Source organism: Ahaetulla prasina, chromosome 4 (assembly GCF_028640845.1).
Source record: "Ahaetulla prasina isolate Xishuangbanna chromosome 4, ASM2864084v1, whole genome shotgun sequence".
NCBI lineage: Eukaryota > Metazoa > Chordata > Lepidosauria > Squamata > Colubridae > Ahaetulla > Ahaetulla prasina.
In genome coordinates, this window is record NC_080542.1 from 1,153,380 (window position 1) to 1,176,696 (window position 23,317).

Sequence of the window (23,317 nt, forward strand, 5' to 3'; positions counted from 1 at the left end):
TTGTCAACAGACCTTGGTCCTTCCTTGCGTCTTTGCGCAAAATGCGCGTTTGCAAGAAGACTTTTCCCTGAATTGCGCCTGATGCATTCCGGGGCGCAGCGGCATCCAAATTCCCACCCGGATTGTCCAACGTGGTGGTGGGAGGTGGGGGGGGGGTCCTTCCTTTAGGATTTGCATTACATTTATTAAGGAAAATGCTTTAAATATTCAAAGCGGGGCGGGGGGGGGAGTCCAACGTTTTGGCCGCTTTAAGACCTGTGGACTTCAACTCCCAGAATTCCCCATGGCTGGCTGGCTGGGGAATTCTGGGAGTTGAAGTCCCCAGGTCTTAAAGCGAGTCTATTCTTTGCAAGGTGTTTTGCCACACAAAAAAATTCCTAATTCAGGTGTAGGAAGAGGAGTTACTTTAAAACCATCCAAATAATCATTTATCAGCCCCAAGGTGCCTCCACTTTGGAGGATCCACCCGAGGATCCAATTGATCCCCCAGACTGGGCACTCTCGGAATCTCCCACCCTCATGGAGAATAGCACAATAGAATAACCGAGTTGGAAAAGGGGCCTTGGAGGTCTTCTAGTCCAACCCCCACAAACTTCATATAGACCTTTTTTTTTAACCTCCCCTGAAGACACCCCCCTCTGCCATCCCCCCCCCCACAATCTGGTTGCGCAACTCTTCAAAATGCACCAATTGGGGTTCAAAGGTGAAACCAGGGGTGTCGTTGTCATCCCCCCCTCCCCGCCAAAATGGGGGACGACGACACCCAGGCTCTGTTTGTTAGATGAATTTTTTTTTTGACTCAGGTTTTTTTTTTTTACTTCTGAAAAGTGTTTAAGGCGAGGGCAGCCACTCCCACGCCAGTGGGGCCCTACCTCAACCTGTTGGACTACAATGCCTATCTTTCCCAACCGGGCAGAAAAAAATGGGTTAGGTTGCTTAGATGTCTTGCATATTTTTTTTATCCTGATGATTCTATCCAGGACCTCAAGAGGTTGGTAAACGTGCCCTCTTTTTGCTTTTCACCGCAGCTCTGTGAGGTAGCTTGGGTTGGGAGGGTGACCGACCACTTTGGGAGCCTCCGAGGTCGAGTGGAGAACAGGACTCAGTCCTCCCCCCACTCTGCGTCCACTACACCCCACTGTTTCTGGTGGGACTGAGGTCTATTGTCCATGCAACACCAGTCGGGCCCTTATGATAAACAGTCCCTTGGAGCTTGGTCGTCCGCTTCAGACGTCTCGTGACCTAGCTAAGGAACTTCATCAGTGTCCTGGTCATCGGTGAGCAGTGATGATGTCACCTAGTGAGGTCATGGAAAATCTGTCACCAAGCCGCCAAGGATCTCACAGTCCTCCTCCTCCTCTCTGCAAACCCCACTCTCTTCTAGCACTGATGTTGTTCCCTAGTTGCGCCATGAAACGTCTTCCAGGAAACCCCCCAAGCTCAGAGAGCGTCAAGGACCCCACAATCCTCCTCCTCCTCTTCAAAAAACCCTTCCTCCCTAGCACTGATGATGTTCCATAGATGGGTCAAGAAACATCTGCCACGAAACACACACACCCAGCTCAGAGACCCCCAAACAACCCCACAGTCCTTTTCTTCCTCCTACTCTTCCTCCTCTCCACAAACCCCCTTCCCTTCTAGCACGGATGCTGTCACCTAGTTGGGTCATGAAACTGCAGCAAAACTCAAGACCCACCTCTCTCTTCGCGACAGAAATCTGGAGCTCCACTGTGGTTGTTAAGTCAAGGACCCCCTGGACTTTTGACCCCTTTTTGAAATGGAGGTGAGGATCTGTCGGGATCACTGGATGGATGGATCCCGGGGGAAGGTCAAGACAAAACGAGGTGCAGGCCAATGATACAGCCCTCCAGCATGGCGAGAAAGAGCGGGTTCCTATCCCTTACAGGGCCGGGTGGAGACAGAGCCCTTTAACAGCTTGGTAGAAGGGCCGGGGAGGATGGGTAGTGTAGTGGGGAGCTGGGAGACAGATTTGCTTGGGAGAACTGGAGAATGGGGGAGGCAAGTATATCGATCACATTAGAGCACACAAGGCAAGAGGTTAGAAAGCCCTCAGAGCCCCCCTCCTCTCCCACGCTGATCCACAGGCTCGAGGGACCCCCACCCACAAGCAGCGATCCGCCCCTCTCCTGCCCACGATTGTAATCTCCCACCCACCCTTCATTTATTGCCTGCAAAGAAAGGAATAGTGACTTCAAGCTCCTGAGAGACGGACAAAGATGGGACAAGTCGGAGGTGGTGGTGTTGGGGAGGCAGGAGAAGACCCTTAAGGAGAGACACCCCCCCCTCCCCACGCCCCCACGCCCCCACCCCGCGAGATGGCAAGCGAGCGATTCCCCGCAGCCCAGCGCCGGGACGAGAGTGCTGCCACTCAGTGGCCAAAATAAGGTACTGCACTTCTCCCGGGATCTCTCGATTCAAGGACGGGGATGCGGCCGGAGAGAGGCGGGCTGCCCTCCCCTCTTCCACCCCCCCCCCCCCCAGTGATAGTCCCGAGCGGCGTCGCCCAATTTGGGGAGGGGGAGTGGGGGCCGGCCACAGTCTCTCCAGCAGGCGACAAAAAAAAGGAGCCTTCAGTCTTGGCTGTCAGAAAGGATCCAAATTCCGCCCCCTCTAATTTTGACTCCTCTCCCCCCCCCCCCAAAAAAGTCACCGTTTGGATTGATTCCGAGGTTCTTTTGATTGGCACGTTGTCAAATTTGCAGAGAGCAGGATTATCTTCGGCGGAAGGGAGAAAAAAAAATCCACTCCCTCCTCCTTGTTTTAAACTGCAGGGGGGAGAAGTGGGGGGGCGGGAAGGTGACCTCACGTCCCGGTGATGGAGGGTCCCCGGCTCCCTGAGCTGATGGAAGAAGAAATCACACACACACACACCCCGCCTTGCTTTCCTGCTGCTGTCAAATCCGGTGTCCCCCGAGGTCAGCTGTGAAACCGTAGATAATTTGGCAATGGCTGGAGAGAGGAAGACAAGGTCACCACCCAGAGGCTGGAGAGAGCAGGGATTAAAAACAAACCAAAAAAAAAAAAAAAAACAAGGAAGAAAAAAACCCCGAACCCTTCAAGAAACAGAAGATTCCTCTGTCGTAGGCAGAAAGTGTTCCTTTGCCCGGGCAAAAAAGAGAGAGAGAGAGAATATATATGTATATATAGTTTCCTTTTCTCTTGTTCTATGCTTCTGGAGATGGTTTTCGGAAGTTACGTTCTGGAGGGAAGCACCATAAACCCCTTGGTCTCGTTTTGCATGGAAGACTTAGGATCGTCTCTGGTTGCCATAGGAAGAAGGAGGCCACCCCCCACCAGGGCCAGGCGCCGGGAATCCCAGCAGCTGGAGAAAGAGCCACCCTTGGGAGCTGTCAGAGTCGGGGAGAGGAGTGTCAGCTCCTCGCAGGTCTCTCCCTGTGAGCTGGGCCCCGTCTTGGCCCCATAGTTTGGGACAGGAGACCCTGGCGGTTCGTCCTTCTGCACCTGGGGACGGGCAGCACCTCCCTTCACCCCAGAAGCGGAAAATACACCCCCCACACACACACTGTCAGCGGAACTCCTGAGCTGATCCTTTGCCAGTCAGGAATGCCAGGTGGGTTGATCAGGTGGGGGAGCCACCCTGAGAACCGAGCGGAAGACGCAGACGTGGGATGGTGTGTTTCACGGTGGCGGTTGAGGGGGGCCGGCAAGGGCAGGAGTGGGTGGAGGATGGGTGGAGGAGGAGAGGCAGCCCCCACCCGATCCTCAGGACTACGTGGCGGCGGCTTCCTTCCGTGGGGGCCCATCGCCCTCCTCGGCTTTCTTGGCCAGGGCCTGTTCAAAGAGGTTGTGCAGGGAAGGCTCCCGATACAAAGCCACTGTGGAGAGAAGAGAAAGAAGGGAAGAAATGAAGGGAGGGAGGGAGGAAGGAAAGAGGCAGGGAGGGAGGGGATAAGGAAGGAAGGAGAAAGAAAGGAAAGAAAGAAAGAAGGAAGGAGAGAGGGAGGAAGGAAGGAAGAAAGAGGAAGGAAGGAGAAAAGGAAGGAAGGAAGGAGGAAGGAAGAGGAAGGAAGGAAGGAGAAAAAGGAAGGAAGAGGAAGGAAGGAGGAGGAAGGAAGAAAGGAAAGAAAGAAGAAAGAAAGAAAGAAAGAAAGAGGGAGGAAGGAAGAGGAAGGAAGGAAAGAGGCAGGCAGGGAAGGGATAAGGAAGGAAGGAGAAAGGAAGAAAGGAAGGAAGGAAGGAAAGAAAGAAAGAAAGAAAGAAGGCGGGAGGAAGGAAAGAAGGAAGAAAGGGAGGAGTAAAGAGGTAGGCAGGAGGTGATAAGGAAGGAAGGAGAAAAAGGAAAAGAAAAAGAAAGAAAGAAAGAGGGAGGAAGGAAGGAAGGAAGGAAAGAAGGAAGGAAGAAAAGAGGAAGGAAGAAAAGAGGAAGGAAGGAGGAGGGATAAGGAAGGAAGGAGAAAGGAAGGAAGGAAGAAAAGAAAGAAAAAAGAAAGAAAGAAAGAAAGAAAGGAAAGAAAGAGAGAAGGAGGAAGGAAGGAAAGAGGCAGGCAGGGAAGGGGTAAGGAAGGAAGGAGAAAGGAAGAAAAAGAGGAAGGAAGGAAGGGGAAGGAAGGAAGGAAGAGAAAAGAAAGAAGGAAGAAATGAAGGGAGGGAGGAGGAAGGAAGGAAGGAGGAGGGGAAAAGGAAGGAAGGAGAAAGAAAGGAAAGAAAGAAAGAAGGAAGGAGAGAGGGAGGAAGGAAGGAAGGAAGAAAGGGAGGGAGAAAAGAGGTAGGCAGGAGGTAAGGAAGAGGTAAGGAAGGAAGGAGAAAAAAGGAAGGAAGGAAGAGGAAGGAAGGAGGAGGAAGGAAGAAAGGAAAGAAAGAAGAAAGAAAGAAAAGAAAGAAAGAGGGAAGGAGGGAGGGAGGAAAGAAGGAAAGAGGCAGGCAGGGAAGGGATAAGGAAGGAAGGAGAAAAAAAGAAAAAGAAAGGAAGGAAGGAAAAGAAAGAAAGAAAGAAAGAAGGGGAAGGAAGGAAAGAAGGAAGAAAGGGAGGAGTAAAGAGGTAGGCAGGAGGTGATAAGGAAGGAAGGAGAAAAAGGAAAAGAAAAGAAAGAAAGAAAGAGGGAGGAAGGAAGGAAGGAAGGAAAGAAGGAAGGAAGAAAAGAGAGGGAGTAAAGAGGCAGGTAGGGAGGTGATAAGGAAGGAGAAAAAAGGAAGGAAGGAAGAAAGAAAAGAAAGAAAGAAAGAAAGAAAGGAAAGAAAGAGAGAAGGAGGAAGGAAGGAAAGAGGCAGGCAGGGAAGGGGTAAGGAAGGAAGGAGAAAGGAAGAAAAAGAGGAAGGAAGGAAGGGGAAGGAAGGAAGGAAGGAAGAGAAAAAAAGAAAGAAAAAGGAAGGAAGGAAGGAAAAGAAAGGAAGGAAGGAAGGAAGGGAAAGAAAGAAAAAGGAAGGAAGGAGGAGGAAGGAAGAAAGGAAAGAAAGAAAGGAAAGAAAGAAAGAAAGAAAGAAAGAAAGAAAGAAAGAAAGAAAGAAAGAAAGAAAGAAAGAAAGAAGGGGAAGGAAGGAGAAAGTAAGGAAGGAAGTTAAACTGAAACTCCATCCAACAACTCGCAGCTGGGCAAGACAAGGGGACTTGGGTTCCTTTCTCCCTGCCCCACCCCTCTCTCTCCCCCCCCCAGGGCTCGGGAGGATTTGCCCAGCTGCCCAAGGCCCCTCCCCTACCTTCCAGCAGTTTGGGGAGGAAGTGGGCTGAGGCCTTGGTCTTCTTGACTCGGTTTCCCTTCATCACTTGCCCTTCCCGGTTGATGCCCAGGTACCAGGAGCGCCCGGATTCCCGTTGCCGGTAGAGGGTGGAGGAGTAGGTGACGTAGTAGTTCTCAAAGACGCATTCCTTGAAACGGCACTCAGCGGTGAAGTGAGCCTGGGGGCAGCGGGGGGGGGGGGAAAGGGGAGGTTATGCCCTGCAGGAAGAGAAAGAATCCCCCCCCGACCCCCTCCCCTTAATAAAGTGCCCACCTGCCCCACTGCCCACCAATCGGGAGAAGGGGACAAACGGAGAGTTAAGAGTCTGTACTTATTAAGCTGGGGACGGGGGAACGACGGCTCTTTTACGATTGGTGGACTTCAACTCCCAGAATTCCCCGAGGCTCAGGAATTCTGGGAGTTGAAGTCCACACGTCATAAAAGGGGGCTACCCTTCCCCACCCTTGTGATAAGAAAACAGAGGCGGATAATAAGGCCTGACTTCCTTCCTTCCTTCGAATGACTTTTGAGCCTGGTTTTTCCCAGGTGAATCTGCCAGTCTGGGAAGATTCCTACATTACGGGCAGAAAACAATAAAGTAGCTACCTTTGAACTCAACATTTGTAGATCTGGTTGTTTGTGCGGGAACCAGGGCCGGAAAAGAACGACCAAAAGGCAGAATACGGGGTTCAAACCCTTCTTTCCCCTCTGAAACCCCTCGGACTGGCTTGCCAATTTTTTTTTTAAAAAAAGTCTTATTGATTTACAGATAGACCTCGACTTACAAACGTTCGTTTCACGACCGTTTAAAATGAAAGCGAGCGGCACGGGAAAAAAGCGACTTCAGAAGGTGTTTCACACTTACGACGATCGCAGCGTTCCCCAGCATTCATGTGGTCGGAACTCAGATGCTCGGCAACCGACTCGTCTTTTATGACGGTCGCGACCTTTTGCCACCTTCCGACCAGCAAAGTCCATGCGGAAATCCGAAGTCACTTAACAACTGTGTGAGTGAATTAACAGCTGTCGTGGTTCCCTTAACAACGGCGGAGAAAAAGGTCGTAAAAGGGGTCAAAATTCAACTTTAACAAATGCCTCGCTTAGCAACGTAAATTGGGGGCTCTGTTATGGTCGTAATTCGAGGACCGCCCGTATTAAATTATTTATAAATTTTTATTTATAATTATTTATAATTATAAATAATTATAAATAAAGCCTGTGTCGCTAACGAGCCACCCCCAGTTTTGGTTCGAGGCCAACCCCAAAAAACATCTGTAAGATAATCCAGCCTGGTTTTTTTTAAAGGATGGGGAATTTTTAAAAAGACCGGCAAATCTTCCTTTCCATAAGGGTGGAAGGGATTGGGAGGCGGATTTTTATTTTATTTTATTTTTACAAAAGGATTAAAGGCAAACCCGTGTTCCTACTCTGCTAATCCCTCTGTAAATTCCTCCATTTCGCTCGTCTTAAAACAAGATTTTCCCGTAGCCGCCTCCTCTTCCAACGGATTTAGGCCAAAGTGGGGGGGGGCGTCACAGCAGGGACCGGCCACCAGGTGGCGATGCTCGTCTCTGCCTTAACCAGCCAAGAATTCACCCCGATAATTCACCTGGATTTATTTTTTTATTTTATTTTATTTTTTTATTTTGTGCCTTCCCAGAATGGAGGGATGGAAGGAAGCCAAAGAGCCATAACATTAATCAGAGCAAAGTGTCCCAGCACAAAACATCACTTTTTTTCCTCCCCCCCTCCTTCTCTCCTGCTTTTGGGGAGGTGGGGAGAATTCAGGAATGTCCATCCCTGCCCCCCCAAATACCCCCCCCCGGGCCAGGTTTCTCCCAAGATCTTTTAACTGTCATTAAACGATCCTGGATACCTGTGAAGAGAAGAAATAGGAGTCCTCGGTTTACGTCCATAAATGAGCTCAGAATTTCCACTCGTCTCCTGTCTTAAGCCACGGGTTGGGCTAGAAGACCTCCGAGGTCCCTTCCAGCCCTACGATTTCTACGTACAGGTAGTCCTCAGCTTATGACCACAACCGAGCCCCAAAATTTCCACTGCTAAGCGAGACAACGGCTAAGCGAGCTCTGTCCTATTTTACGACCTTCCTTGCCACGGTTGTTAAGCGAACCACTCCAATTCTTCAGTGAGCAACACCGTTGTTAAGCGAACCTTGTCTTTGCTTGCCAGAAAAATTGCAAAAGGGGATCAAGTCACACACACACACACACATCCCGGGACACTGCGGCGGTCATCAATACGAACCGGTGGCCAAGCGTCTGAATTTTGATCAATGACTGTGTTGCAAGCGGCCGTAAGCGTGAAACATGGGCGTAAGTCGCTTTTGTTCTGCGCCGTTGCAACTTCGGTCACGAAACAAACGATGGTTGGTCCAGGACTTTCTGTAGAGGTGTGTAAAATTTACCCACTATCTTGTAGAAGTGTGTGTGTGGGGGGGGGGGTTTCCTTCATTTGGACCTGTTGAGCTTTGCTTGGAAGCTGGCAGGTTTGCAACGCAAAGGGTCCAGGGAGCCTTTGAGTCTCATTATTGGGGTGTGTGGGCCCCTGGAAATGGAGCTAGGAAGAGGTGCCATAAAAAGGAATAAACAGGAGCGGTATATGTGTGTGTTTGTGTGTGTGTAACCCACTTCCCATGCTCAAATCTTTTTTTCAAATCAAATTCCAGAGCAGTGCTTGTCAACCTGGGCCACTTGAAGATGGGTGGACTTCAATTCCCAGAATTCCCCACCCATCTTCAAGTGGCCCAGGTTGACAAACACTGCTCTAGGGTGTAATAGTGACCTTGGCAGACAGAAGCAAAAGTCCCTAGACTAGAAAAAAAACAGATAAACGGTTGCTGAGCCCAGACAAAGAATAAGAAAGTGAGAAAAACAGCTTAAAAGAAACCCTCCCAAATTTCCTCGACTTTATATGGGGGGTGGCAGGAGGAGAGAGGTACTTTCCAACTTCGGAAGTTTCTTTTACTGGGGCTTTACTATAAAGTACAATTAATTCAACCGGGCCTGCTTTAGATCCGGAATACCTCCCAAAGCTGACACAGGGCCCCAAAATCACCCCACAGGTGAACTGCTTTGGAGAATAAAGGCGGGGTGTGTGTGTGTGAAGAACCCAGATATCGCCAGAAACTTGGCTAAGGGAGGGAGGGAGACAGAGAGTGGCAGGGACAGGTTGAGGGTAGGGGGCAGGAAAAGGGGCTGGGGGAAGGTTGGATACCAGACAGGTGTGTTCTGTTCATGGCCGTTTTGCACAAGATAACCGGGGTGGGGGGGTAGGGGGGGTTTGGCACCCTGGACAGGGGAATATCCCCCTCCTTAACAAAAGGCACTTACTAATACCTCTGCCACACCTCAAAATGCAAAACCAGAAGTTAAATGACCATCATTTGTGTTGTAAATGTTGTACCTTGATGAAGGTATCTTTTCTTTTATGTACACTGAGAGAGCATATGCACCAAGACAAATTCCTTGTGCGTCCAATCACACTTGGCCAATAAAGAATTCTATTCTATTCCGAATTTTTGCACCGTCTGGTTCGCTTCTCTACCGCAAATGCTGGAAACCATTAGTCCACAACTCCCAAATCGCTGCCCAATATCGGGCCGTGGAAGCCCCTCTCCCTGCCATGGGCTCACCAAGCCAAAAAGATTGGAGACCCCTGCTCTATGCAGCTGTGGTCCTCCCCAGCGGTGCTGGTGGGAAGGGTTGAAATTGGGGGCCAGGAGTTGTGGAAGAGAGAGGGGCGGTTGGGGGGGCGAGGAGGGGAAAGACCACTAACCGTTATACGGTAGGTCTCCAAACTGGAGAATTTTAAGACCTCCGGACAATTCCCAGAATTCTGATTTTTTTTATCCCCACTTTGCTGAAGTCAAGATATATTACATCGGTTCCCGCATTCCCACCGTCTATTAAGGAAGTTACCCTATCATAAAAAAAGTGGGGGGTGAGTGATAAAGGCAGTCTAAACCCATTTGTTCTTCTCCTATCCATGCTGAATTCTGGTAAACTCTTGCCGGCTGGGGAATTCTGGGAGTTGAAGTCCACGGGTCTCAAAGGGGGGCCCAGGTTTGGTAGACTCCATTTATAAGGGATGGGAAGGCGGGAGGTAAGGAAGGAAGGAAGGTGGGCAAAAGAGAATAACGAAGGATAACGAAGCCCATGTTGCACATCCCCCCCAAAGGGACCCCGCAGGGTAAGGGTACTCACGGAGCTGTAGAGGTAGCCCTCGGCGTTCATGGCGACATACTGTCCAGATGTGGTACTCTGTATGGCCACTACTCGGAGCCCCACTGGTATCAGGTTGAAGAAGGCTGTGGGGCAGGCAGAGAAGGAGGAGAGGGGGGGTCTTAAGAAATGATGTAGACAATAAAGTACCCCAGGAGCAAAAGGGGGGGGTTGGCTCCCCCAGGGGAGGGTCTAGAGCAGGGGTCTCCAACCTTGGTCCCTTTAAGACTTGTGGACTTCAACTCCCAGACTCTGGGAATTGAAGTCCACAAGTCTTAAAGGGACCAAGATTGGAGACCCCTGCCCTAGAGGAGACCAGCCAATTGGCTATTGTATCCGGGGTAGGCAATTGGCAGTCCAGGCAAGGTTGGCGCCCCAGTGGGTGAAATTCAAACCCATAACCAGGTGCAAGTTAATTTAACTTAATTCGGACGACCCCCCCCATCCCATTAAGTGACTCAGGGGGGGGGAGGGGGGGACACAAAATTTCAAAGGTAAGAATTCAAATACGGGTGGTCCTCGACTTAATGACCGCCACGGAGCCCAAGCTTTCTGTTGCTAAATCAAGACAGTTGTTTTCCCTCTTATTTTTCCGCCACCGTTGCTTCACGTCGTTCAGGGAGTATCCCGGTCGTTAAGCGAACCGGGGCTTGCTTTTCCCCGTGGACTGGGCTCGCCAGAAGGTCGTAACTTTGAATGGTCACCAAACCAACGGTTGTAAGTCGAGGACTGCCTGTCCTTGTAATTCTGATCTAGTATTCCAGTATTCCAGCTGCGGTCGAAAAAGTCATGAGGTCAGCCGGAACCGCTGGTTAGGCATGGTTTTACGGGCCATCCCGATTTTGCATGGCAGGGTTGGGGCTGCCATCTTGACTTTTTTGACCTCCCTGGAGACGGGGAGGGAGGGGAAGGTGAGGAGACTTATGAGGGTGGGGTTTGGCATCTCCCAGGTGCGCTGCATGGCCCTTATTCCCCGGGGGGAGAACCGCTTGTGGGTCGCAGGCGGAGCCGTCAGGCAGCTGCAAAATGGGGACGGACGGGGGCGGTCTGTCGGTGGGCCGGGACGGGCCACGTGCCCGGACAGACACCGGTCTGCCAGATGGGGCATGCAGAGATCATCCATCACGGCGCGCGTCCTCTTTCCTCCCGCCGCGGCCAGAACTGGGGCGGGAGTGGGAGGCAGAAAGATACCCCAACCAAAACCTGCAGACTAGGAAGTGGTGGGGGGGCTTCGGAGTAGAGCTGGGGGTCCCCCCTCCTTCCGCTGGCCAGAGCGAGCCGCGGGAGCAGAACAAGAAAGCTAAAAGGGACCTTAGAGGTCTTCTAATCCAACCCCGACCCGCTGCCTTTCTGGCCACTCCATTAGGGGGCGGGCAGAGTTCTAGGAGGAAAAGGCCCGGGAGGGGCTCAGAGGAAAGAAGCGGGGGGGAAACAGGGACCCCGAGAGAGAGAAGGCTCGCTTACTGAACCCGCTGCCGTCTTCCCGCGTGCCCTCGATGCTGCCGTCCGGGTGCGCCTGCAGGTAGTAGCCGTGCCGGCAGAAGAGTTTGGTGATGATGCCCTTCAGCTGCGGGTCTGCCGGGGGAGGGAAATAGGAGGGGGGGCGAGAGAAGAGAAACGGGGCGGGGGGTTACTGCGAGGGACCCGGGAGGATTTCCCCAACGGGGCGCCCTCCGAGGCTCAGGGGCCGCACCTCCCGGAACGCCTGGCTAGCCGGGAGGAGGGGCGGGCTGGGCATGATGGGGATTGTGGCGCCGACACATCTGGAAACGGGTGTGTGTGTGTGGGCGGATGTAGAAGACTAAAACCAGGAAGAGAGACTTTCTGCGGCCGTTGCTCCGACAGGGATGAAGGAAGAGGGCAGGTGGGCAGCTGAGCCTCTTCAACCACCCATCCTCCGCCCCCCAAAATGTCAGTGTGGTTGGCATCTGTAGTCTTCTAGCCCTCAAGTGCCAGAGTTGGGCAGTGGGGCATCAGGACTCCCTGCTGGACAAGAGGGAGGGAGGGAGGGAAGAAGGAAAAAAGAGAGAGGGAAGGAGGGAGGGAGGAAGGAAGGAAGGAAAAAGAGAGGGAGGGAGGAAGGGAGGAAGGGAGGGAGGAAGGGAGGAAAGGAAGGAAGGAAGGAAGGAAAAGAAAGGGAGGAGGAGGAGAAGGAAGGAAGGAAGGAAGGAAGGAAGGAAGGAAGGAAGGAAGGAAGGAAGGAAGGAAGGAAGGAAGGAAGGAAAAGAGAGTAGGGAGGAAGGAGGAGGAAGGAAGGAAGGAAGGAAGGAAAGAAAGGGAGGGAGGGAGGGAGGAGAAGGAAGGAAGGAAGGAAAAGAGGGAGGAGGAAGGGAGGAAGGAGGGAGGAAGGAGGAAGGAAGGAGGGAGGGAAGGAAGGAGGAGAGAGGAAGGAAAGGAAGGAAGGAAGGAAAGAAAGGAGGGAAGGAGGGAGGGAGGAAAGGACGGGAGGGAGGAAGGGAGGAAGGAAGGAAGGAAGGAAAGAAAGAAAGGAGGGGGGAAGGAAGAATGAGGGAGGAAGGAAAGGAAGGAAGGAAAGAAAGGAGGGAAGGAGGGGAGGGAGAAGGAAGGGAGGAAGGAAAAGAGGGAGGAAGGGAGGAGGAAGGAAGAAAGGAAGGAAGGAATGAAGGAAAAGGGAGGAGGGAGGGAGGAGAGGAAGGAAGGAAGGAAGGAGAAAGATGGCAGGAAAGAGGGGAAAAGTGATGAAAATGAAAAAGAAGGCAGGAAGATAAGAAAAGAAAGGAGGCAGGGAGGAAGGAAGGAAAGAAAATAGAAAAGGGGAGGGAAGGAAGTTAGAGAAGAGGGAGGAAAGAAGAATGGAGGGGGAAGGAAGGAAGGAAAGAAAGAAAGAAAGAAAAAAGAAAAGAAAATAGAAAAAAAGGGAGGAGCGAGGGAGGAAAAGAAAGGAGACAGGGTAGAGGGAGGCAGGAAGGCCTGAGTACCCCTATTAATGCCCCCCTCCCTCCAGCTTGCCCAGGGGAAGCCCGGTGCCCGCCCTGCCTCAGCCATTCCTGCCCACCCAGCAGGGATGTTCCCACCCTTCCCTTCTGTGCCAAGGCAGCCCTCCGCAGCATCTCTCCCGGCTCCCTTCTTCTTTTCTGGGCTCCCCACTTTTGCTCCCACAACCTCCACGGACCCCCCCCCCCTCACTTGCACGATGGACGGCCCTCCTCCTCCTCTCTCCTGAAGCAGCTGAGGCAGCAAGAAGCACCAGCGGGAGTGGGGTGGGGGCTCGTCCTGGGGCTTTGAGAGGGGCCCAGCCCAAGGGAAGCCAGTGCCAGCCCTGCCCCAGCCTTTGGGGTCCTAGTTTCTCAGATGCCCGTTAAGGGGGGGGCACAAAGGCCCTGCCTGCCACCCCTTCTAAGACAGGGGTCTCCAACCTTGGTCCCTTTAAGACTTGTGGACTTCAACTCCCAGAGTTCCTCAGCCAGCTTTGTTGAGGTCCACAAGTCTTAAAGGGACCAAGGTTGGAGACCCCTGTCCTAAGAGGAGTTTATTTATTTATTTATTAAATTTTTATACCGCCCTTCTCCCGAAGGACTCAGGGCGGTGTACAGCCAGAGATAAAAAGTTGATATACATACAATTTAAAACCAAAATTTAAAACTAAACAAATTACAAAAGGCCAATATTAAAATTTAAAAATTTAAAAACCCTAAGGCAATAAAAACCCAATTTAAAATTAATAACACTATTATGCCAGTCCCACTTGAATAAATAGATGTGTTTTCAGCTCACGGCGAAAGGTCCGAAGATCAGGTACTTGGCGTAAGCCAGGGGGAAGTTCATTCCAGAGCGTCGGGGCTCCAACAGAGAAGGCCCTGCTCCTTGGGGCCGCCAGCCGACACTATGGACAGCACCCTGAGAAGGCCCTCTCTGTGAGAGCGTACGGGTCGGTGGGAGGCATAAGGTAACAGCAGGCGGTCTCGTAAGTACCTGGGTCCCAAGCCATGGAGCGCTTTAAAGGTGGTGACCAAAATCTTGAAGCGCACCCGAAAGACCACAGGAAGCCAGTGCAAGCTGCGTAGTAGCGGTGTTACGTGGGAGCCACGAGTGGCTCCCATTACTACTCGCGCAGCCGCGTTCTGGACTAACTGCAGTCTCCGGGTGCACCTCAATGGCAGCCCCATGTAGAGAGCATTGCAATAATCCAGCCGAGACGTAACCAGAGCGTGAGTGACCGTGCATAAGGCATCCCGGTCAAGGAAGGGACGCAACTGGCGGACCAAGCGAACTTGGTAAAAGGCCCTCCTGGAGACGGCCGCCAGATGTTCATCAAAGGACAGCCGTCCATCCAGGAGGACGCCCAAGTTGTGTACCACCTCCTTTGGGGCCAATAACTCGCCCCCAACAGTCAGCCGCGGCTGCAGCTGACTGTACCGGGGTGCCGGCATCCACAGCCACTCCATCTTGGAGGGATTGAGCTTGAGTCTGTTTCTCCCTATCCAGACCCGTACGGCTTCCAAGCATCGGGACAGCACTTCGATAGCTTCGTTGGGGTTGGGGCTGTCAATTTCCTCCTGATTTCCTGATCTTCTTACCGGGACTCTTTGGCTGGCAAAACGTGTCACACACAGTGTGACAAAAGACCCACAGAATGCCCAGGACAGGAAGGAAGGAAGGAGAGAAGAGAGAGGGAGGGAGGGAGGGAGGGAGGGAAAGAAGGAAGGAAGGAAGGAAGGAAGGAAGGAAGGAAGGAAGGAAGGAAGGAAGGAAGGAAGGAAGGAGAGAGGGAGGGAGGGAGGGAGGGAAGGAAGGAAGGAAAGAAAGAAGGAAGGAAGGAGAGGAGAGAGAGGGAGGGAGGGAAGGAAGGAAGGAAGAAGGAAGGAAGGAAGGAGAGAAGAGAGAGGGAGGGAGGGAGGGAAGGAAGGAAGGAAGGAAGGAAGGAAGGAAGGAAGGAAGGAAGGAAGGAAGGAAGCATGGAAGCATTGCGTCCTTTCATTCTCAGATGTGAATTATTTCTCCCACTGATATAAAAAGCCCAATAATGACTTTTGCGAATTCCTTCCTAAAAGAGTCAGGTTTCAATGCTTCTCTCCCCCCCACCAAAAAAAACCCCATTACCATCAATTGCCTACCTCCATGTTTCTCCACCAACTTTAAGCCGGGCGGACTTCAACTCCCAGAATTCCCAGGGCAGCAAAGTTGGCTAGGGAATTCTGGGAGTTTTGAAAAATTCTCCTGGCTTTAAGTGGCCAAGGTAGGAGACCCCTGCTCTAAAAGTGACCCTCATTCCCACTTCTCCTTCTTCCAAGCTGGATAACCATTTGTCTGAGATGGTGTAGGGTTTCCTGCCTGGGCAGGGGGTTGGACTAGAAGACCTCCAAGGTCCCTTCCAACTCTGTTATTATGATTATCAAGGAGCCCCCAAAAAACGTGGCATTGCAACACCAGCCAAGGGGCATTTCGACCCACGGCACCAGCCCAGGGCATGGCGTGGACCGGTCTCTTGAAATTAATATATATTAAATATATTGATATATTGATATATATATATATTGATATATTAAATATATTGATATATTGACCATCAATTGTGTTGTAAATGTTGTACCTTGATGAAGGTATCTTGTCTTTTACGTACACTGAGAGCAGATGCACCAAGACAAATTCCTTGTGTGTCCAATCACACTTGGCCAATAAAATTTTTTATTCTATTCTATTCTAAAAAAGCAAACACCCCCCCCCTCCCATTTCCCACTGACCCGTCTCTCTCCCAGAGGTGATCTGGGGTACCAGTGCGAAATCAGCGCAGCAAAGGAGGGGGGAAAAATAAATCTGGATTTTTCTCTCCGGCGCCAAGAAAACCCTTTTAAGGACATCTTTATCTTTTCTTGGCAGGCTCTTTCTTCCTTCCTTCCTTTCTTCCTTCCTCCCTCCCTCTCCGTTCCTCCTTTGGACAGGTCTTGGAAGCCAAGCTGGGACGGTGACAAAAGTTTGATTTTATTTTTATTTTATTTTTATTTAAAAAAATTGCCTTCTGACCCTGGCATCTGGAGGACGTCAGACTGGAGGCTCTTAGGCAAATTACCCTAAGCTAAGAAAAATTGGTCTTTAACCAGAGATGTTTTTCAATTAGCTAATGTGGGGTGAGGGGGGGGGGAGGAGGAAGGGGGGGGGCTGGCAGAGGGGGAAGGGGTAGAAATGCTTCAATTTTATGCCTTGTAACCAAAGGGAGAGAACTCAAAAGACCCTTCATGGATATATGGGAGGTTTTTTTTGGTGGGGGGGGATAGGGATGGGTGGGAGTCTTGCTGATTTAGAAGCTGAAGGAAAAAGAGGCCACCAGGAGATATACCAAATTTCTTTCGCTTTATTATTTTCAAAAAGAACTCTCATTGGGGCATATATGCAACACAGCGTCCTCCTCTTTTCCCGACAACAACAATCCTGTGAGGTGGGTTGGGTTGAGAGAGGAGCTAGCCCAAAGTCCACCATGCCTAAGGTCGGACTAGAACTCACCATCTCCCGGTGATTGGCCCAAGTCACTCAGCTGTTTCATGGCTAAGGCGGGACTAGAACGCCCAGTCTCCTGGTGATTGGCCCAAAGTTATCTAACTGCTTTTATGCTTAAGGTGGGACTAGAACTCACCATCTCCCAGTGATTGGCCCAAGTCACTCAGCTGTTTCATGGCTAAGGCGGGACTAGAACACCCAGTCTCCTGGTGATTGGCCCAAAGTTATCTAACTGCTTTTATGCTTAAGGTGGGACTAGAACTCACCATCTCCCAGTGATTGGCCCAATTCACTCAGCTGTTTCATGGCTAAGGCGGAACTAGAACTCCCAGTCTCCTGGTGATTGGCCCAAAGTTATCTAACTGCTTTTATGCTTAAGGTGGGACTAGAACTCACCATCTCCCAGTGATTGGCCCAAGTCACTCAGCTGTTTCATGGCTAAGGCGGGACTAGAACTCCCAGTCTCCTGGTGATTGGTCCAAAATCACCCAGCTGGCTTTCATGCCTAAGGCAAACTAGAACGCAATGTCTCCTGTTTTCTAACCCAGTGCATTAACCCCTAGACCCACCTGGATACCCAAAGTGGAGGCCAGCTGCCAAACCATTCCAGCAGAAAGTGGCTTTTGGATCACACTAGCAGCCCTGCGAGGTAGGCCAGTCAGGAAGCAAAGAGATACTGGATTGGAAGCGAACCATCGAAAACGTGTCGGGAAGTCTTCCTTTCCACTTCATGCTCATAAATGTTGGGTCGTTTTAAGTATCTTCCTGCATCCTTCTTCCCATCCGAGACTTACACAATGGCCCCTTTAAGGCCTGTGGACTTCAACTCCCAGAATTCCTTAGCTGGCCATGCCCCTGGTCTAACTGCTGCTCCGTCTTTGGCCTCCACCTAAGTCAGAGGTCTCCAACGTTGGTCCCTTTAAGACTTGTGGACTTCAACTCCCAGAGTTCCTCAGCCAGCTTTGCCACAAGTCTTAAAGGGACCGATGTTGGAGACCCCTGATCTAAGTCCCATCTGGGGCCCTCTGCACATGCTCAGAAAGCTGCATTGGGCGACTCTCTGCACATGCCCAGAGGTGACCGTCTCTTGTAGACCGCGCGACCTCCGAGTGCCAGATGGACACCGCATGGCTCACCACGGGGAGAGAAAATGAGGTTGTACAAAGGATAAGAGAGCCAATTTGGGGTCTTGCCACGTAATTCTTACCATGAGCCATGCTGGGGGAGGTCCCAGAATCTGAACCCAGGACCCATCCCTGTGCATCAGACCCTCTGGAGTAGCCGAGTAAGTCCCTGGGAGTTTTAAGGAATTTGGGCTCCAGCCCTTAATAATCTCCTAGTCCCATTTCACAGAATTGTAACACTGAGGTCCAACTAACCGCGAAGAGGAGAGGAACCTAAGAAGACAGGGGTGGCACCTGAAAAGGGGTATCGTTTGCCCAGGCGTCTTGTTGGTGCCAATCTGATGCCATATGGATGCCCACAAGGTCCCCCCGGAGCATCATATGGCCCTCTGCACATGCTCCCTGCTATCAACGAAGAAGCCAATAGCACATAACTTCCTAGAATTTAATTTTATTCCAAAGCACTTATGGGTTGCACAAAGTCACCCAGCCAATTACCATGCCTAAAACGAGACTAGAACTCACCGTCTCCTGGTGGTCGGCCCAAAACCATCCACCTGGCTTTTATGCCTGAAGCAAAACTAGAACTCACCGTCTCCTAGTGATTGGCCCAAAAATCACTCCCCTGGCTTTCATGCCTAAGACAGAACTAGAAATTCCAGTCTCCTGGTGATTGTCCCAAAATTTTCCAGCCCACTGTCATGGCTACGGTGGGACTAGAATTCACCGTTTCCTAGTGATTGGTCCAGTCCACCCAGCCAGCATTCATGCCTAACACAAAACTAGAACTCGCAGTCTCCTGGTGATTGACCCAAGGTCGCCCAGCCAGCTTTCAGGACTAAGGCAGAAACTAGAACTCCCAGCCTCCTGATTTCTAGCCTGATCAACTAGACCCAACCTTTCCCACAAAGGCTGTCCAGACAGATATTCCAAAATTTCCTCCCAGGCCATTTCAGCCCAGCTGATTCTTCCACAGAGGGGGAAATAACCTCCCCACTCCACGGTTTTTTAAGCCCCCACCCCACCCCCCTCCCTCCTGAGACTGGTCCCAACCACACCAATCTCTTTATCCCCTCTAAGTCCATCTTGCTTCAGGATGCGCCAACCTCCGGTCTGCAGGGACAGTGACCGAACCAGTTCATTCACAAAACCCCTCCCTTAAAACGGGACACGCACCCACACCCCCCACCAAGCGTGCAAAACCGCAGAGATGGGGAGAAGGCCCCTCCCTAACTGATCCTAGCCAGCAAGCCCCACGGCTTCCCTCCCCCCCCCCGCCACAGAAAGGAAAGGAACCGGCCGGCGTGGGCTTGCAGGCGGCCTCGTTTCTGTTCTTGGCGGGCGGGGGGGGGAACTTGACCCGGGGCGTGGGTGGGTTCCCTGATCTGCAGCTTCCAAGATCTGCTGGGGCTGTCCTTCTCCCTCTCCTCCCCACCCCATCCATGAAAGCCGGGCATTCCCTTCTCCCTGGGTGTTGCAACCCCGTTCTCCACGCCCCGCCCCCCCGCGCATCTGGAAGGTCAGGTGGAGAGGGAGGGGAACCACCCAATTTCTCCTGTGTATTCCTGACACGGTTCTTCATCGATTTCCTCCCCACCCCACCCCCACCAAGCGTGCAAAACCGCAGAGATGGGGAGAAGGCCCCTCCCTAACTGATCCTAGCCAGCAAGCCCCACGGCTTCCCTCCCCCCCCCCGCCACAGAAAGGAAAGGAACCGGCCGGCGTGGGCTTGCAGGCGGCCTCGGTTCTGGTCTTGGCGGGCGGGGAACTTGACCAGGGCGTGGGTGGGTTCCCTGATCTGCAGCTTCCAAGACCTGCTGGGGCTGTCCTTCTCCCTCTCCTCCCCACCCCATCCATGAAAGCCGGGCATTCCCTTCTCCCTGGGTGTTGCAACCCCGTTCTCCACGCCCCGCCCCCCCGCGCATCTGGAAGGTCAGGTGGAGAGGGGAGGGGGGGGAAACCACCCAATTTCTCCTGTGTATTCCCTGACACGGTTCTTCATCGATTTCCCCCTCCCCCACCCACCCCCTTCCTGGGCTCAATTAAACCTGGATTGCGAGCCGGCGCTAAGGGAGGGGGGGGCGCTACTGCAGTAAATCCTCAGACACCTGCAGACCCACCGTGCACAAGACTGGGAGAGGAAGGAGGGAGAGAGGGAGGGAGGGGAGGGAGAGAGGGAGGGGCGGGAGAGAGAGAGGGAGGGGCATTCCCCCCCCATCCCTCCCGATCCTGCACGTGCTTTCGGGGACTTCTTGGCTTTCAGACCCCTGCTAAGGGATGGCCTTCGTGTCGCTCCCTTCCCCAGATAAAAATGGGGGCACCGGATTGGGAGGTGAAAAAGCCCCTCCCCGGACCCCCAAACTCCCCTTTCCATCCCAGCCTAGCAAGGCGGGGAGAGGTCAAGGTGATTTCTGCCTTCCTGACAGCTGGAGAGACCTGGTGCAACGCCCCAGGGGTGCAAAAGAGCCCCTCCCAACTCCCCTTCCCCAGCCGGCCGGCCGGCCGGCCGGCCTGGGATGGCCCCGAGGCCTGCCTGTGCCCCTCCCTCCCCTCCCCACTGCCTCGCATACTCCCCGCTTTGCACGCGGCAGCTGCGGTTGCAGGGAGAGCCTACAAGGTTACCCAGATACCGAAGGAAGGAGGGAGCTGCTGGGAAGGGGGGGCTTCAGTGGAATAGGGGCTTGAAGGAAGCCCCCCCCACCCCCACCCGCCTTGATGGATGAACAGAGGGAGGGAGGAAGACAGGAGGCTGACCCAGAAGGTGGTAGCCTGCTCAGGTGTTGGTTCTACGGGGCCTGATAGCTCTCAGACACCGCAGGGGCGTGGGGCGAGGCCAAAGCCAAGCGCGACTGGTCAGTGGGGCAGGGATCTCAGGCCCCCCACCCCCTTGAGCAGTGCGGGACGGGAGCCCCTAAGCTGCCAGGCTGAAGGCCCATTGGGGACACTTTGCGCTGGGGGCACAGAAAGGCTGTCCCGAAAAATATCTAGGTGAAGTGGGCTGCTGGGGGATGCAGGCTTGAAGGACCCCCGCCTCTGACCCGGTGGCCGAAGGGCCCAGCAGGAACAGTCTATGGGGCGTGTGGGGAGGAGCGTTGGACATCGTCTAGAATGATTTGGGGGTGGGGTGGGAACTGCCCTGCTGTATAATTTAAACCTTGGAGAAGACGAAACGCGCACATCCAGAGCGGAGCTGCAGTGCAAAATGAAGGGCAGAGAAATCAGTGGGGAGCTGCGGGCTGCGGGAAGGGTGGGGAGGGGAGGGGAGGGGGGCGAGAGGAAGAAGGGGAACGGCACGGCCGAGCGACGGGGGCATCCTTTCTTTTACAACGTTTATATCCCACCCACCCCGCATCAAACACGCCTGTTATCCTTAAACGACTTGGCTGCCTTCCTGCCCAAAGCCCTGCAAATTATTTATACGGCTCGGATTGGAGTGGGATGCACACGCGTGTTTGCGGAGCGGTGCCCGGCATTGGGGAGAGGGGTAAACCGGGCAGGGGGTGGGGCCGTTAAGCCAGAGCGTTGGAGGGGGAAAGCCGAAGGGGGCGTTAAGCCAGAGCAACCGAGGTGTCCCCAGCATTTGAGTGAATCTGGAAGAAGGGGGGAGCCGCGTTTATCCTGGCACCTGACTTGGAGGGCAGTGTCGTGGGGGGGGGACACAAGGAGCTGGTCGTGCCCCCCCCCAGTCCCACCTGAGTCACGCTGGGAGGGGGGGCAGCGCTCGGCAAGCGCTTGGCCTCCGGCCCAGCCGTCCTCGGGCTTCACTTCCCAATCCATCCCATCACCAAACGACAAATTAAACGCGGCTGTTTTCCGAAAGGCGGCGGGGGAAGCTTCGCTTGGCCTCCGCGGACTCTCCGAGACCCATAAATAAATTTATTCCCGGCAATAAAAACGCCTCGTGGTGTTTCTCTCTCTCTCACTCTCTCTCTCTCCTCCTCCTCCAGATCGCAAGTCGAAATCTTCAATTGCCTCTCAGGCGGAAAGCGGGCGCCGCCGGCTCTCCAGGGAAGCCCCACGGAAGTTCCCCGACTGAGGAGGTCGCCCGGGATGACCCCCTCCCCTCTCATCCTCTCCCCCCTCCCCAAATCTCCCCAAGTGGAGCGTTTCTAGGAAGCTCTGCAAGGGATTAAATGAAAGGCGCTTCGCATTTGATGATTTTTTGGGGGGGCTGCCCCGGTTGAGGTGCGGCGGGAGGGGGGGTTTTCCCCGGGGGAGAACAAGGCTAAGAAGAGACCCCGGAGGTTGGTACCTGTGTTTGGGGGGGGGAGCAATCCGTGGGGAGGGGGCTGGAGGGGAACGGCAAGGAGACAACCAGGTTGGAATAAAGGAAGGTGAAGATTCGGTGAAGCGCGCCGCACCGGCTCAAGGTGCCCTCGCTGGGATGGAGGGGGGAGGCCTGGCCTGGATCCCGAGCCGGTAGGTCGGGGTCGGGCGGGTGGGAGGAACTAAGACTTCCCCAAAGGGTCCCCCCCTTAACCCCCCCCCCCGGGAAAGACGGGGTTTTTCCGGAGCTTCACGCCCTGCGCTCGGAGGGGCAGGTGGCACTTTCCCAAGTGCGCAATTGCGCCGCGCGTGGCACGCGGAGAAGGGGGGGGTCGTCCGGCGGGGCTGATGGCGTTTGCCCTCCCCCCTTCCCTCCCCACCCCTCCCCCCCAGCACCTTGAACGGCTCCGGGGAGGGGGGATAGAAGAGAAGTTGCGGGGAGGGCGGGGGCGGAGATTTGGCCGGCTCCCAAACCGGGGCGCTGCCAACTGCAAAGACGCTCCTGGGAACGGACGGAGGTCCAGGAAAACCGGCAGGCGGCCAAGTGGGGGGCAGGGGTCGATCCCGGGCAGAAGGCGGGGGCTGTGCGGGAGGGAGGGAGGGAGGGAGGGGGTGGGGGTGCCGGGGGAACGGAGAGGTGGATCCCAGGTGCCAAAGAATGTGAGGAGGCATTGCGCCCCTTTCCCTCGCTCTCTGCCACCGACCGCGTCGGCTGTTCACAGATAGACTGCACTGGGCTATGGGGGCTCCACTTCAGACTCGGTCACTTCTTCCTCCTCTTCCTCTTCCTCCCCTCTTCTTCCTTCTCCTTCCTTCTCTCTCTTCTTCCTCCCCCTTCTCTCCCTCCTTTTCCTCTTCATTTCCTTTCTCCCCCTCCTCCTCCTTCCTTTCCTCCTCCTCCTCTCTTCTTCCTCCTCCTCCTCCTCTCCTCCTCCCCTAGCCCAGTCTCCTTCTCCTCGCCTCTTCCTCCTTTTCTTCCTCCTTCCACCCTCCCTCCCTCCTCCTTCCTTTCCTCCTCCTCCTCTCTTCTTCCTCCTCCTCCTCCTCTCCTCCTCCCCTAGCCCAGTCTCCTTCTCCTCGCCTCTTCCTCCTTTTCTTCCTCCTTCCACCCTCCCTCCCTCCTCTTCCTCACCTCACCTCCTCCTCTTCCTCCTTCTCATTCTCCCATCCTCCTCTAGTTTATTCAGCTTTCTCTGAAGGTGGTGAAGGCCTCCATTGCTGCCTCTTGCAGAAATCAACACCCCCCCCCTCCCGTCCCCATCAGCACTGACCTCCCACCTCCCCCAGCCCCCGTCTTACAGCCAGAGGGCAGAAGAAAGACCCCCTCCTCTTTCACCCCCCCCCCCATCACCAAGGGTGCACCTACATGGTGCAGGTCTGTAAAGGTTTGTAGGAGGGGACAGGATGGGGGTTGGGGGCTGGAAGGACGACCAATCAGGTGAGCTGCCCTATAGGGCTATGGGTCTGTCAAAGGGGGCAGGAACCGCCAGAAGAGGTCAGGGGACGAGCAAGCGGCCAGACTCAACCCAGTCTCTG

At 53.6% G+C, this 23,317-nt stretch overlaps 1 protein-coding gene across 1 annotated transcript in view; it reads right to left on the reverse strand.

The window, feature by feature from the left end:
• Positions 1-2,343: 2,343 nt before the first annotated feature.
• The window catches only part of FGF11 (fibroblast growth factor 11), a 32,799-nt gene continuing 11,825 nt past the window's right edge, over positions 2,344-23,317 (reverse strand). The window contains exons 2-5 of the mRNA XM_058181447.1: positions 11,403-11,513; positions 9,921-10,024; positions 5,677-5,875; positions 2,344-3,857 (exon numbers count right to left, since the gene is read on the reverse strand). Of these exons, the coding sequence (XP_058037430.1) occupies positions 3,751-3,857; positions 5,677-5,875; positions 9,921-10,024; positions 11,403-11,513 (521 nt within the window). The 3' untranslated portion in view covers positions 2,344-3,750. The remainder of the gene's footprint in view (positions 3,858-5,676; positions 5,876-9,920; positions 10,025-11,402; positions 11,514-23,317) is intronic.